This window comes from Leptinotarsa decemlineata, unplaced genomic scaffold (genome assembly GCF_025532065.1).
Source record: "Leptinotarsa decemlineata unplaced genomic scaffold, Ldec_3_MD MMD2_tig00026369_RagTag_RagTag, whole genome shotgun sequence".
Classification (NCBI taxonomy): Eukaryota; Metazoa; Arthropoda; class Insecta; order Coleoptera; family Chrysomelidae; genus Leptinotarsa; species Leptinotarsa decemlineata.
Genome location: NW_027412709.1, coordinates 6111836 through 6127852, shown reverse-complemented (window position 1 = coordinate 6127852; position 16017 = coordinate 6111836). Strand labels below are relative to the sequence as shown.

Sequence of the window (16017 nt, the reverse complement as noted above, 5' to 3'; positions counted from 1 at the left end):
GAAAAAGCTGATTGAAGGATTATAATAGAATAACTGATGTACTTGAGAGTCGATCATATTGATTAGAGATTTTTTGTGATGATTTGAGATGTGATTTCACGAGTTACATAAGATTGAACATATTATGGAAAAAGTAGAATATCACTCCAGAACTCGGTTCATTTCACGAATTTATGCGGGAGACTAATAGATTCAATTATATTGATGTTAGATGTAGATGATGAAGAAATGTATTCTGGATTCCCAAACAATATTACGAAAATCCATATATTGTAATAGTAAAGAAGAAAGTAATAAAAATACAAATAAAAATTAATTGGCGCTCCGGGGCGACTCCATTGATTCCAGCGGCGCATTTGCTTTTTCAGCTGCAGAAAAACCCGGAAAACACCTGCAGCACCTCATCATCTGAAGATCTTGATCTGTCCATGTCCTCTCTTTCATAAAACAAAATGTAGGGTGTCTCCAGAGCCTCCAATAGATTGAAGATGTCGCCAGAACACTTAGTGACACGATTATCATCAACCTCAAACTAGTCCGTTTCGTCTTTGACCAATGTGTCATAATGATCAGATTCAACGCCAGAACCACAGTGAACAATGACTGCATGAAGATTATAATAATGGTCTGCTAGATTGAAATTATCAACTATTTCGAACCTTCGTTAGAGTTTGGTGCTTCCGTCATGTTTGAAGATCATCAGTGTTATCATTAGATTGACTGGTGCCTCAACTATATTTGTTTTCTTGAAATGGTCAGTCAGTTTGGCGCATGTTTGGTAATTTACTTGATCTTCACCTGTTAAAAGTGCCATTTGCAGATGATTCAGCAATAAGCTTCGCACGGACTGGTTTTCAGTCATATTAGGAAACGCTAGTTGAAGTTCCAGAAAATCACATACGTTTGCTACCTCTTGAACATTTACTTCAATGTAAGCAAGTGAGGATTTTTGCAGCAAAAGATCTACAAACACATAACGAGATAGAGTGTACGGAATTATTCAATCCAGAGCGGTCGGAAGTATCGATTCTGCTATTATTTTGCTCACGAAGAGCAATAAGAACCCCAGGAATTCGGATCAATACTCTTGTTGTCCTAACGAGTATGTAGTGTACTTCAAAGACTCTAGGAAATCGGTTGGTGGGAAAGATGATACATTCTTACGAAACTGCAACTGCACGAAGAATTGTTTGAGTTTGGTGAATAAGTAGGAAACATTCTCGTTCTCGTTCATCGTTAAAACCTCATTCTTGAAATTCTTCGTAACGAACAACACTTGTGAAATGCTATTCTTGTAGAAAAAGTTGCCTAAATCATCTAATTCAATTAGGAATAAATTTGAATACTCAATAAATGCAATTTTTTGAAGGCCGACACTGGTATCATGGATAATAAAAAACCACCTCAAGAAGGAGTATTGGATTCCGGTAGTTTCTTGGGCGGTCTCCTCAAAACAGTTTTAGGAGCCAGCAGTGGGAGTGGGGTGAGTTGATTATTTCTAAATACACTTCTTTCTTCATAATATTTTTCTTTCACCACAAAGCATTTGATACAACATTGCATGAGCTCATTTTGTATCCGCTCTTATGTCTTGCGCTACCCGATAAAATAGTTGAACAGCTGATACTACTCTGGCGAACTCGCTTCAGCATAACATCAGCTCAGGCTGAAGTCTGAACACGATGGTTCACTATCAGAAGGAAAGTATTTCAATGACACTTCATCAGTCAACTTCCCTTCTGTGTCTTGCTTTTGCCATTGTCTTCTGCACTCAGGAGTACTCGATGATATAACGGTGGCACCTCCGGAAATCGGAGGCATAAGGTCACCCATCTGTATGGACAGTCTTACACTTCATGCCTCTGAAAGAATGAATCTCCATCAGTCCTTGAGGGTGGTGGGAGAATGTGCAACTCGTAGATGGAACCATCCTGCACTATTTGTATGCCGGAGAGACGTATACCTACCTTGATTTGTAACAACGCCACTCACAAGAGGTAACAGCATTTAAGAACTTCTTTCACGATAAGTGTCAGCACAAACTCCAACAGATCTGGTCATCTAAATTGTCGGGAAACAACAAAGTCTTTGTTATGAATATGATCACAGTTTCAAACTCACTCTTCTTTGTTTGGAGTAGTGAAATAGACCCGAGAGTAGCTCTAGAAACTCGACCTGAAAAGTCGAAAAATTATGCATCTCCATATATGAGTTTGCATCCCAAATTATCAGTTACACGATTGTATTTCTCCCCGCAAAAAGGAAGTCATGACCTCCTTTTGAGTTTGGAGTGTTTACATGACAGGATGGTACTGAATGTAGGATGTGAAGTCATCAGGAGTTTGAATTTCTTTCTCTCGCCCTGAATCATGAGAAAGCAGGATCTGAAGTATTTTTCTTCAGTGCAGCTGCCTGAGCTGCTGATGAACTTGGTTTAGTTTTCGACACTGAACGAGGTGATCACAACTTTGTCACCGAGTAGAAACCTGTCCTGCAAAAGGTCTATGTAACGGCTCTTTGTTATAACATTTATATCTTGAAAACAATGAGGAATAATAACTACCGCACAGCATACCCCAAGAAAATACTTGTTACACCGAAAACTTTTTTTATTTTAGGGAGGTCGAATTGATTTAGTTCAATCCATAGTAACCTCTGTGAAGTCACTTATCATATCGTCATCGAAAAGTCATTGAGTACAATGGAGGACCGAACACTATCAATGCATATTTCAAACCTTACTAGTGGCGGATTTTTTATAATGAAAATAATTTATGATAATAATAAATTCCAGTAACTACAAATGTGTTTTTTATATTTTTATGTCGTGAGTTGTATGTATTTGGTAGACTTTTTCAGTTGTAGAGAGATTTTCACTAAACAGTTCCACAGTTCCACGCCCGAAGCCAGTTCAAATTGAATGGGTTATATTATTAGGAGACATCAATTTTTGGAAAATGAAGGTTTTATCTAGCTTCCTTTCCATCATAATACAAAAATGTGTGAATTTCCATTAGAAAAGAAAAAAGCAATCAACATAAAGAAATAACACTAAACAGAGATTTTTTGGTCATGGCAAAGAAGTAATTTTCGAACACAAACTGGAAGAAACAGCCGTGTCGAAAAAGCTACTTTTATATAAAAGTTGAATTGAATTGTGGGGAATTACCACTCATAATTTAAAATTGTACCTAACATTTTTCAGAAGAACGATCAAGTGGATTTTTTTTTACTATTGAGGACAATAATGATGTCGAAGTTCAAAAATGAAAATTCTCCAGAATAATTTCTTCACTCGTAACTCAATAGATATATCAATTGCAAAGACTATGTTTAGCAAATCTTCAAAAAATTATCGAGAAAATCATGATCTACTAATTATTATTGTTGAAGAATACACCATAGTGAAGTCAACGTGTGAAGTCAAGAAAAAGTTTTTTGAAATTCCTGATGATGAAACAAAATATAAATTGTGCACATTGCAAGTGACATATTCACATGCCATGCCCCCTGTTCTTAAATATCAACAGTATCATTCAGCTAGCTTGAAGTGAAATAAGCTGAGCATATAACAATAATGAGATTGAAAAATATCACGAAGAGATACATTCCATGTTGGTGCCTGATACACCTTATGGAAACATTTCCCAATTGGAAATTGTTTAAAATATTTTTCGAATTGTGACAGAGTTTACTAAGTCTATATGTGATCAGGCAATTTATTGTATAATATAATATCTAGTGAATTAGGGCATCTCCTTAATACCTGAACTTAGTATCATATATGTTGACGACACATCTTGGTGTAAAGTGTAATCATTGTTCACAGACCGCAAACTTCAGAATTTAAAAGTGTTAGTAGCTTTGAAATTCTATATGTTTTGAATACATCAGTGTAAGTCTGTCTAGATTGCGAACCTTATAAGGCAGATGCCATATCAACTCTTCAGGTCAATTTGGGCCTAATAAAACGTCAGTAACCGATCATATACATCAATTTTTTAGATAATCTGATTGATAGGTGACTGAATTCAATTTATTGATCCAACAGTGGTCGCAACAGTGCTCACATATACTCAGATATGTATCAAGAAACAGATACTCTTCCGCTACGTATCCAAAAAAATACACTTCAAATTGAGATTTGCATTAGAAAAACGCGACACTTGTTTTGATATACAATAGCATCTTCGGGCATCAAATACTGTTTGAAAAAAATCTGTGTTGTGCTTTCTCAGTAATTCAGATTATTATATCTATTAATACCTAATGACTTTCTTCATGATAAATTCAATATCTACGCAATTCACCTCTTTAGGAACAACTGATAAAACTGAAGAATAATGAATACAATGTCTACCGTAGTCATCGTTTTACCTACTTTTAAGATCTATTACCAATTTTATCATTGCATTTCCATTCAAATCACCAAATTTATTGTCTGTTTTTTTTTGAAAAATGTTCTTCTGGATTGTCCGATATGGAATTTTGGACAAGAACCCCAAGCCATTTTGTGTACTCCCGATCTATCGGACACTAGAGTTTTATCTTCATTCTCTTTATGACAAACTAGAAGCCCAATTGTAAGCGTTAGAGTCACTAGGAGTTACAAGTGGAAATTATGCAGCTATCTCATTTCCCTTAGTAGAGTCGGCGTTACCTGATGAGCTGTTGACAGTTTTGTGGAGACATCAGAGTTCTGACTTGAAAAATCAAAAAAACAGAATGATTCAGAAAGTTTGAAATATATTGATTATTTGAATTTTCTGTTAGATTTCCTGAAAATTGAAATGAAATCAAGAGATCGCCTGAATGTTGCACAAAAAGGATTTGGAGAGGACAGAGAACAGACTAGAAACAATAATATGCTAAAGTATATTTCGAAAGGAGGTGAACCTGAATTATGTATCGCTACTGCCCTCTATTCAGTGAATACGAAAGATTATTCATAAGAAAGTGTGAACATTTTTTGTTCATTTTGTGACACGACATCACATGCAACTCATGATTGTTTGAAAGCTCAAAAACTTACAATTGATGAACGAAAAGCTTGCCTGTAAATCTTCAGTTGAATGTTTCATTTGCTCTAAAAATCATTATCCACTTTTATGTTCTGAGTTACAGGTGCAAAATGGAAAGGCTGATATTCCAGACAAAGTTGAACAAGTTGAACAATAGTGAATGTTTCTCATAACATTTCAATATTCCAGCAGAAATGAAAACATGAGATAATCATGAAAAAGGTGTTCTCAAGCATTCCAACGAGACAGTTTTTTGGTGTCCAGAGGAAAGATATAATGAAGAAGTAGCCTGGCCAAGAATAATGTTCACAACGAAAGAACTCAATGCTATTGGTAAGCTGGAGGATTAGGACAGAGAATGGGAGAAACTAGAAACTATAAAGGAGGTTGTAGAAAACAGTAAAAACGTGAAAAATTTCTTACCACACCATGCTGTTATAAAAGATGTCAGTAACACGACAGAGGCAAAACTGGTATTTGATGCCTCAGCTGAAACCAAAAAGAGATTATTGTCAATAGCTTATACAGTATTCGACCCTATTAAGAGAATAAAGCAAACAGCAGTATTTCAAGTTTCGAGTGTAGATTTAGTCGGTCCATATGGATAGTATTGTTCAAATATGCAGTGTACCGAGCCGTGCATTTTGATTAGATAGATCGATTATTACATAAACATTTTTGATGATTCTCCGGAGATTTATTGCAAGAAGAGACAAAGTTCGAGTAATATATTAGGTTAATGGTGAAAACTTGATTGGAACTTTCAATTTACTGGAACAAGTGAACCGGAATGAAGTGGAAGAGTATTCAAACAAAAAAAATTGGGGTGGATTTTTGATGCTCCATCAGCTCCTTGGTGGGGAGGATGGTGGGAGCGAATGGTAAGGATAATGAAATAGCTGTTGCGGCAGAATTCCTGAAACACCTTCTCAATGCAAGTTATGATACGGAGATTCCCGAATGAGACATGGTGAATAGACATCATTTGATAAAGAGGTTGAATTGTACGCCTATGGCATACGTAGAGTAAGTCGTGCTAAAAGTGGGCTTCCTATAAATTAGTGAAACTCTGAGTTAAAATAACAACTGAAATTTTCAAACTTCGACTGAAAGATAGATAAATACATATTGTATAAGTGACCATAGTTTCCACAATGGTTTTAACACGAGAAGCGAGAGTTTCTCAAGCTGTAAGTAAATGCCTGAAATCAAAAACATTCGTAAAAACAATCACAAACAACGTAGCCGCTGCCGTTATAAAAACACTAGAGAGCAAAATAGTTTCGTTGGAAAATTCAGTGGCGGAGCTGAGAGATGAATTGCAAGAAACACAGCAACAACACGAAAACAAAACCAAAACATTGGAAAAAGCATTAAGACAGATTGATAGATTGGATCAAGCAAGTCGCTCTAATTGTTAGAGAATATTCAACAGAGAAAAATAAAGAAGATACTAAAGATGAAATCATAAAAATGTTGAACTCCAAAATGAATATGGACATCACCCCGAATGAAATGATGATTTGCTATAGGATTGGAAGGAAAAATGACAGCAAACCCAGAGGAATTTATCTCAAAGTAATCAATGAGGAGATAGAGCAACAAATTTATTCGAAAAAGGAACTTCTGAAGGGCTCAGGAATAATCATCCGTGAAGACCTAACGAAAACAAGAGTTGAACTTCTCAACGAAGCAATTGCCAAGTTCGGAATAAAGCAAGCATGGACTGATTCCGAAAAAATATATCTGAAGGCCAACGATAAGGTTATAATGATAGAAGTAGAATGGACTCAGAAAAAATAAATTGAATTATGAATTCCAAAATGTATAATTAGGCAATTAGCATGTTTTTTTTCTTTTCTCCATAATAGATATTACCGTATTTCAATTTTTTCCTTTATGTTTTCATGTATATAATCTCTACAGTTATAAATATATATTCATTAGGGAGCCTCACCAATTTGTATCCTAGAGTGATGCTCGAATTAATCAACGAATTGGATAACCAAACCATAGAGACTGAAATATGTGATAATTTCCCTAATTACTTCAAAATGAGATTGGATAATGAAACTCATACTCTGGGAGTGATACACTTTAATATACTGGGTCTACGAAAGCACATGGATGAGCTACTTGTTTATATACAAATGGATAAAGGATCACTGGATATACTTGTCCTATCAGAAACAAGAATAATTGAATCGGTAAGTAACTTTACAATCCCTACCTATACTCAATACTATAATGAATCAACCATAAATAAATGTGATGGGGTCATGATGTATATAAAAAACCACATATCAGCAGATGTAACAGTAGTGCAAATAAGTGACAGTCGTTTCCTAAGAGCTACTTCCACCATTAACCATATTTTAAAGCAAATTAAAATAGGATTAACAGCATATTACAGACCACCAGCAACAAACAACACATATTATACTAACGACTTGGAAAACTACCTATCCTCTTTGAATAAACAAAATATACGAATGTATTTAGGAGACATAAACATAAATTTATTTATTTCTGACCGGGATATTATAAGCTTATATCGTCATAGTTACGCTATCAATAAAGAGGGTCATAACTCCCTTGGGACATTATAGATTTTATAATTCCCCCTACCTTTCACAAGTAAAAATGAATAGAAATGAAAACTGAACCATATTTTATTTATTCACGTCATTACAGATAATAAATGTACAATTTTGAAATGTTCCCTGAAAATTACTTCCGCCACTGGAAACAATTTCTTCTTTTGTATGGCTGGAGCTTCTGTTCACTACAGTCGAGGTACCTGCCTCTTCTGATGACAAAGTAGACAACATACTCGCCGTTTTATTTCTCAATTCGATGCTATCCTCCAAATACCCCTCCGCCACCGTGGAACTTTTCCAACCTCCGTGTCTTTTTAAGTTAGTCATAGTTGCTCCTGCATTGGCTAGAGCAGTAGCAGAAGTGCGACGAAGGCAATGTCCCGTATAGGAAGATGAGTTCGGCAATCCTAAATACATTGCGATTTTGCTGGGGATTTTCCCAAACATGTTTTTTTCAATTGGCTGAGATGTACATTCATTTTGTCGGAAGCTCAAGAAAAATCGTTCAATACCTTTAGGACGCAAAGACATATAAAGTCTTAATAAAGGCAAAGCGGAGAACTCTTTTTCATCCACAACTGTAAATTTCTTCGATACACCAGTTTTACTTTCCGGTACGTTCACTACCATAACGGAATCCCGGTCCTCTATATCCGATATCTTCATATTCAAAAGTTCCTGACTTCTGCATCCTCCAAAATAACCCATAATCAAAACAACCTATAACAAAAAAAGGAAATAAATACACACAAAAAGGAAAATAAGAAAAAAATTACCTTATGCAATAAATGAATATCATTAGGAGCGTCCTTTAGGAATCTGATATCATCTTTAGGAGATAAAACAGCAGACTTTTTCGGCTTATAACTCTTACTCTTCCGTTTCAAAAAAGCCTGTAGTTCATTGAACTTGGTGATATCTCGTTTCTCATGTATAGTCACCATCGATTTTAGCATTGACCATTTAGTCCATAAAGAATTCGGACTATACGTTTCTGACTGAAACGAATAAACACAATTACTACCAAATCTACCGAATAACATAGAAAATTCCTTAACAGTTCTTGAAAATATGCCAGAAATACAGTTTCAGTGACATCTTTTGGCATAACATTTTTCCGTGTCAGCCAGTCCAGATATATCTTGTATTTTTTTTGGTATACGGCTTCACTTTTCGATGGAATTAATGATTCTCTTGCCTGTTCAGCTTTTTTCAAAATATCCTCCATTATATTTGGGGTAGAAAACACGTTTTCACCGAAAACACAGCTTGATAACAAAGTTCTGTTTATAAACAAGTAACATAGCAACAACCTAGCAACAAAAAAACTCTACTATAATCAACGGTACCTGATTCAAATATACCGGGAAGGTAATGAATTGGTACATTTTTCCGTTTCAAAAATGAACAAAATTTTATTGAAATCGGTCAGAAATAAAATTATCTATGTACCACGGGTATTAATGAGCCTTAATAACCTCATGCAATTGCTGTCCCTCGGGCCAGAGGCCCTCGGGACGCAAACTTTGCCATCGGTAATTAAGGCCCTCCTAATTCCCTTGATACATAAATAACTATAAACATTCATAATAATGAAACGAATAACTACTTGAACATTCTAGGTTTCAATGATTTCATTTCATATATAAACAAATCAACTAGAGTAACTAAAGATACGAATTCCGCTATTGATCATATTTTCATAAGACAGGACAGTTGTTTCAAAAAAATGTTTCTATTTCACCTATAATTTTTTGTGCAGATAGGACAGATCATTTTACGCCATTTGTATGCTTCACCTTTTCAGAAACTGAAAGACACAAAGATGACCATAATAAAATGAATAAAATAATCAACCTTAAGAAAGTAAACACCTTACTTTCAACAGAAACATGGAAAAGTGTCTTGTCAGAAACGGACCCTCAGCAAAGCTATGACATATTTATTAGTAAACTTGAAGGTCACATAACATCATCTACATCAAGAAATAAATCAACTTTCAAACTTATCAAAATCAAACCCTGGATTACTGTAGGCCTGGTGAACTCCATAAAGCATCGTGATCATCTTAAAAAAAATTACTAAAAGAATATTCAACAATTTTGGAATCAGAATATAAAAGATACAGAAATAAATTGAATACCCTGTTAAAGAACACAAATAATGATTACTACAAATCCCAAATGAATAATGCAGGTACAAACTTTAAAAAAGTCTGGAATATAATAAATAACATACGAGGTGAAGATAAAAAGAAAGATATTGAAAACAATGATATCATATTAGAAAACAATATCACCGTTAATAATAACGCAGCAAAATCGAACGCATTCAACAAATTCTTTGTCGATATAGGTAAAAACATGAGGCAAAAAATTCCAAAAACTTACCCGGAAACTTTTTATGCGATACTAAATCAATCAATATTTTTGGAACCTACAACTAAAAATGAGATTGTCATGATAATTGCAAATCTAAAGAATAACTCCGCACCAGGACCCCATAAAATAAACTCGAAGACTCTGAAATCAATTCATACCAACATTTTAGTCCCCCTTGTCCACATCATCAATCAAACATTCTCAACCAGCGTCATACCTTGGCAATGGAAAATCAGCAATGTAACGCCAATTTTCAAAGCAGGAAAAAAATCCCAAATCAATAACTATAGACCTATATCTATCATAAATACGCTAGCCAAAATTTTTGAACAATGTGTCAAAAAAAGACTACTTAATTTTTTGGATAAACATCATATAATAACTGACAGGCAATTTGGATTCGTGAAAAACTCAAACACGGAGAATGCCATAATGGATTTTCTCGAAACCACAGTGAAGACCATGGACAGGCCAACCAAATGCTTGGCCGTTTTCCTGGATCTGGCCAAGGCTTTCGATACAGTTGACCATGAACTATTAATGAAAAAATTGAACAACTATGGTATTCGAGGCAATGCTTTGGCTTTGATGAAGAAAGAACTACCTATCAAATCGAATCCAACGAGTGAAAATTGGAAATGAAGTAAGTAGCGAACTGACTGTACAAATTGGTATACCACAAGGGTCCGTTTTGGGACCGATACTTTTTCTTATTTACATAACCGGTATAACAAAAATCAACAATTTCATAGGTGATATAATATGCTATGCCGATGATACGGCTCTAATTTACACGGTAATATCTTGGGATGAAATAAGAGAGACAGTAGAAACAAATTCACAAAAAAATATACATGTGGCTAAATAGTACTAAACTGTCACTGAATGTGAACAAGACAAAGTATCTGACCTTTTCCCTCTCCCTTCGTGATCAACCCAAAAACTACAAAATAAAAATGCATATACCGCACTGCAGTAATCAAAATACTTGCGACTGTCAGACCATAGAACAAGCCACATCTGTTAAATACCTTGGAGTTATTTTAGAGCAGCATCTAAAATGGACGGAACATATCAACTTTGTAACAAAAGGCTCCGAGTATTGATGCACAATTTTTATGAACTACGTGACATACTGTCAAAAAAAATCTTGTAATACTCTATACCTCTCTTGTCGAATCAATAATGAAATATTGTATTCCTGTTTGGGGTACAACTTTCAAAAATGCTATTAGCCCATTACAAACCGCTCAAAACATTTTATTAAAAATTATCTTCAAAAAAATAGACTCTTTTCAACAAGAGAGTTATGAATCACTATATATTTATCATTGCCTAATAAGAATGTTCCACCAAAGAGCAGATTTCGCGCAGGAACATTCAAGAGATACTAGATCAAAAATGAACCAGGACGTAGGAATTGAATTCTTTAATAAAACGGTTACCCAGAATTCTTTTTTCTTCAATGGTCCAAAAATATTCAACGTCTTACCTAAAAATTCAAAAGAAATAACATCCTTCAAACTATTCAAAAAAGAGGCGAAAAAGTATGTACATAATCACCTAGAAAAATTTCCAACTTCATACTGAAATAAATACTTACTTATGTTTCGTATATATTGTGTATATGAGCACTACACATACACTACTGAATTTTAACAATAATACCACAATAAGTTGTTATACTCCAATCGAAATGATTTAAATTATCCAATCTCATTTGAACATTTTAAATTCTCTCTTTTATTCTGAAAATAAAATTGAAAAATACAAATTGAATTATATACAAAAGCCTGAAAATGCATTACGTAGTCGATTAAGGAAAGAGTATCTAGCAGAATTGGTCTATATAGGTAAAAACGTATAGACAATCTGGAAGAAGGTGATATTGTTGTCATTGAAACAGATAACAAGAAGCGAACTGACTGGCCTTCAGGGAAAATTTCTAAACTATTTCCAGGAAGAGACGGGATTCATAGAGTTGCAAGAGTCGAATGGAAGCGCTGAAAATTTATTCGACCAATTCAAAGATTATATTCTCTGGAAATCGAAACTGGAGGAAAGAACGAAGAAAAGAAGAAGTTCGAGGAGGAAAATGATGAGCAGAGCTCTGGTTGGTTCTATTCGTAATTCTTTTTGAACGCAATTTCAAATGGGGAAAGAATGTTAGATCTTCATTACATTACATTACATCACTCATTTTCAAACCCTGTATATTGTTCGTATTATGAAAAACGAAAAATATTGTTGAATGTCAGAATAAAATGATGAGTTAGAAAGTCAAAAGTATATCTTTCAATTTCCCATTCACAACGTGAAACCCGACCCAAATATTACAGCTGCTACTTCATGTTAGATTAGGTTAGGTGAGTGGGTCTATTCGAACCTCCACCGCAACCCGCAAACGTTTACTGTGGCTCACACGTATTCACACTCGACCAAATATAAATCCAGCTTCTTAACAAAGATGATTAGTTTGTATGGTGAGTGGTCTTTCAGGTCAGATCGTAAGAGTTCGGCGCTGCCGTACTCTAGAAACTTAATTTGGTCCCCAGCGGGACGGACGCAAAGTATGTGCTCTGCTGTTTCATCATTTTCCAGACAGAGGCCACACACAATCTTCCGACAGTCCGATTCTCTTCATATAATGTTTCGAATGACAGTGACCTGTGAGAAGGCATGTTAGACATTATAGTTCATCCCTACTGTAGTCCAACAACTGGTTGGTAACAAGTTTCGAAGGTTGAATAAACGCCTGGGAGTGAACCAGTCCTGAAAGATTCTGCCAGAAGTCTATAAATCTTCTTGCTTTCCAGTTGTTTAATGCTTGTTTGGCAAAGTCGAAAGCGATGCCAATGACAGATTCTGGTTCGATGAAGCTGCTTGCAGCATTCCCCTTTTCAAGGGAGTCAGCAGCCTTATTGCCTTCCAGGCTAGTATAGACAGGAATCCAGACCAGAGACAATCTGTTGAGTCTCTCTATTGAGGAGAGTCCTTTTTGACAATTTGCTACCAATTTAGACATTGCTCGGTAGGAGCCAAGAGCTTCCAACGCCGCTTGACTGTCCGAGAATTTTTTTATTGACTTACTTATTTTATGTTGATATGGATATATAGATGGTGTAAGATGGTTTGTGGAAAATTGCAAAATCATGTCTATTATCAATTCTAGTGATAATCAAGTCTACAAAACTTATAGTTTTTCTCCCCCATGTCGGTGGTGAATTTAATCGGAGGGTTCATGAAAATGAAAAATTAGATAAACTTACCCAGCTGCCGGCATGTACCAGCAAGACAGACTGAGATATGTAAATATCTGTACCATATCTGTTGTCTGCAAATAAGCAGAAATCGTATCACTAGCTTTTCTACAACAAATACAACAGTATACTTGTATCTGCAGTAGATATTATGAATTGCTATTTCACCAATGAATCGAAAAAGGAATATTTTTGGAAAAGATCAGTTTTTTGGAAAAGAAGAGTTTTTTACTTCATATTGTATATGTATCTATACATTTTCATGGGTTTTAAAAAGTATTTCTCAATATTAGAAATGTAAATAGCCAAAAAAGTCTTTCGCAAAGTAACTTCAAAATTTAGTTTGATAAATTCCCGGAGGTCTTTATTTGTTTCATTTTAATTCATCTAAAAGAATTATAATCAAGACAAGTAGTTTGCTACTTTCTTTTTTCCTGAAGATTGTATCAAGAACGATTGCGAAGTCTGTCATTGATATAAATGAGAGATTTCACAAAAACCGTCATGATCAACAATGTATCATCATTTTCTGGATTGTGTCTACTCCCGCAATTATTAAGATAGGGAAAATTGTTATTACAAGATAAAATCGTTTTGTACAAGGAGATTACCTGATTCTGCTGATATGAATTTTAAATTAGTACTTGGTGTCAATAATTATCTGCGACAATGTGTATTGTTGAATATAATTGTTTTTCAACGAAATAATATTTTCATTAAAATTTGTTCCGTTGATGAAACAATATATATCTTGCAACATGGATTTGAAAAAAAGTATTTGAGAAATTAAAATGAGTGAAGACAATTTGTTCAATATCAAAATTCAATGAGCATCTAAGAACAAATAAAATAATACTATGCAATGAATATTATGTCACATGACCTATTCAGTGGTACCACTACAAATCACATTCAAGATGTACTTTGAGCATTCGCGAGTGAAAAAGCAGTAAGTAGTTCTCAAACATCACCAACTTGAGCTTGGTTGATGATGTTTCCGAGTTCCAGGAAATTGTATATCAATGCCTGTTTGATTTATCATGTTGTATAGTTTTTCTGAGAGTGATATGTGTTACAATTCTATAACACACTGAAAAAAGTGTGTTGCGTGTAATTCGGTGTTCAATATGAAAGTAGATGTTTCAAAAGAAATTTTTCTTTTGTATAATTCAATAATCGTGAAGAAATAATTGTTTCGAGAAGGCATTCTCATTCAATTTCAATCTGAAAAATAAATTCATATATCATTTTTACACATATTTGTAAAAAGTTCATTTTGAACTCAATTGCTTTCTTTCATCCTTTCGAAGTTTTTTATGTTTTCTCAGAGTACTGATAGCGAAGTAGAATATCAAAAGTCTTTTTTTCTGAAAACTAATATCTTCTCAGAGTATTTTAAAAGATTGGATCACTCGTTTGGGTAACCTCACTTGCCCAATAACTTGAACTTGTGAATAAACAAAAAAATAAACACAAAAATGTTTCAAAACCTGCCAAATCTTGCTGAGTACAACATTCTATCAAGTTACAATGCTTTTCTTAGTCGAAACAGGTGGTGTGAGTAGATTTATAATATTATATTAACAAAGTATTAGAAAAAATTGGAAATAATTTTTTGGAAGAACAGAGCTTTCTTGACAACTGAGTCGATTGTAAAATTATCAGAAGGTTGAAAATATGAATATACGAATGATGAACGTTATAACGTATAGAAACAGTATATACAAGAAATGTGTATATTTTTGTTTCAATTCCAGTACATCAATTTATATCACGACAAAAATACCGAATATTTAAAACACTGCTGAAACTTGTGAAACTTGAACTGTTGGATTTTACCCAAGTACATTTCATTAGGGAGTTGATATCATACACAATCGATACATATTTCAGAGAATCAACAATTCCTCAAATTTTCACATATAGTCACTGGGCATACTTGGAGACTGGCTACAAATCAAATCATCTAAGAAAAATTCGTTCAGGCCAGTCTCAACTCCCTATAGGAGTTGTAGGGAGTTGAGACTAGCCTGAACGAATTGTTCTTAGATAATTCAATTTCTCAAATGCTTTTGACCATAGCATGGAATCCATCTCAGAAATAAATGAAGCTCAAAGAAATATTTTTTTATTGAATATTCACAGGATATATTGCCACGATGAATAAGAAAACAACGTATTTCATATTTGACTCCACTTTTTTTTGGGAAGGTTGTCGCGGGCACAAGTTGGGAATCTTGCACCTTGATTATACGACTACCTATTTTGTCAGCTGTGGAGGTTATTTCAGACGATGGGCCGCAGGTACAATTCCAGAGCTGCGTCTTTCGGCCTGGATGGTTACATGTCGTCTGTGAGGATTAGGTTAGCGCCGACTGGATGCGGGTGTAGTTAATACCCTGCAACCGTGGGAGGGTGCTTCCCTGAAATGCGTCACAGGAGACCAACTTCCGAAGCCACACATCTGTGTTGCTTTTCACCTGACGGAGGCAGTCATAGACTGACCTCCGAACACGTCCTCACTAGATTGAGGTCTGTCAACCTCGGAGTGGACGATCCTCCACAAGGAAAAGTCAGGCCCTGGTCAAACATGGACCTCCGCTGAAGACGATGGATCCATGGCCGTGCTGGCGAGGAGGAGTTCCACCAAACCTCCACCCAAACATAGCTCACACCCAGCCGGCTCAGACCCAGCCCAAGGCCGGGAAAACAGGTGTTTCTCAGGAGACGAAGACGGCCAACGTCTCGTCGAGAA

The 16017-nt window shown here is 35.1% G+C and overlaps 3 protein-coding genes across 5 annotated transcripts in view; 1 reads left to right on the top strand and 2 right to left on the bottom strand.

Annotated features, from left to right (window-relative positions):
* Nucleotides 1-2793, top strand: part of LOC111506162 (uncharacterized) — a 47749-nt gene extending 44956 nt beyond the window's left edge. For all 3 annotated transcript variants that reach the window (XM_074185262.1, XM_023161161.2, XM_023161160.2), the window contains 2 exons: nt 1370-1483; nt 2619-2793. In XM_074185262.1, the coding sequence (XP_074041363.1) occupies nt 1370-1483; nt 2619-2696 (192 nt within the window). In that variant the 3' untranslated portion in view covers nt 2697-2793. The remainder of the gene's footprint in view (nt 1-1369; nt 1484-2618) is intronic.
* Nucleotides 1-16017, bottom strand: part of LOC111507510 (uncharacterized) — a 484193-nt gene that overhangs the window by 153559 nt on the left and 314617 nt on the right. The gene's annotated exons all lie outside the window — the stretch shown is intronic.
* On the bottom strand, nt 7580-9129 carry LOC141486757 (uncharacterized). The gene is made up of 2 exons (XM_074185269.1): nt 8398-9129; nt 7580-8341 (listed from the first exon to the last, which is right to left on the bottom strand). The coding sequence occupies exons 1-2, from the start codon at nt 8662-8664 to the stop codon at nt 7694-7696; spliced, it is 915 nt and encodes a 304-aa protein (XP_074041370.1). The 5' UTR covers nt 8665-9129; the 3' UTR covers nt 7580-7693.

Coding starts and splice junctions, on each gene's coding strand:
- LOC141486757 (XM_074185269.1), bottom strand. CDS start 8,664: ATGTTATTCGGTAGATTTGGTAGTAATTGTGTTTATTCGTTTCAGTCA. Junction 8,342..8,397: donor ATATTCATTTATTGCATAAG/GTAATTTTTTTC, acceptor TTTTTGTTATAG/GTTGTTTTGATTATGGGTTA.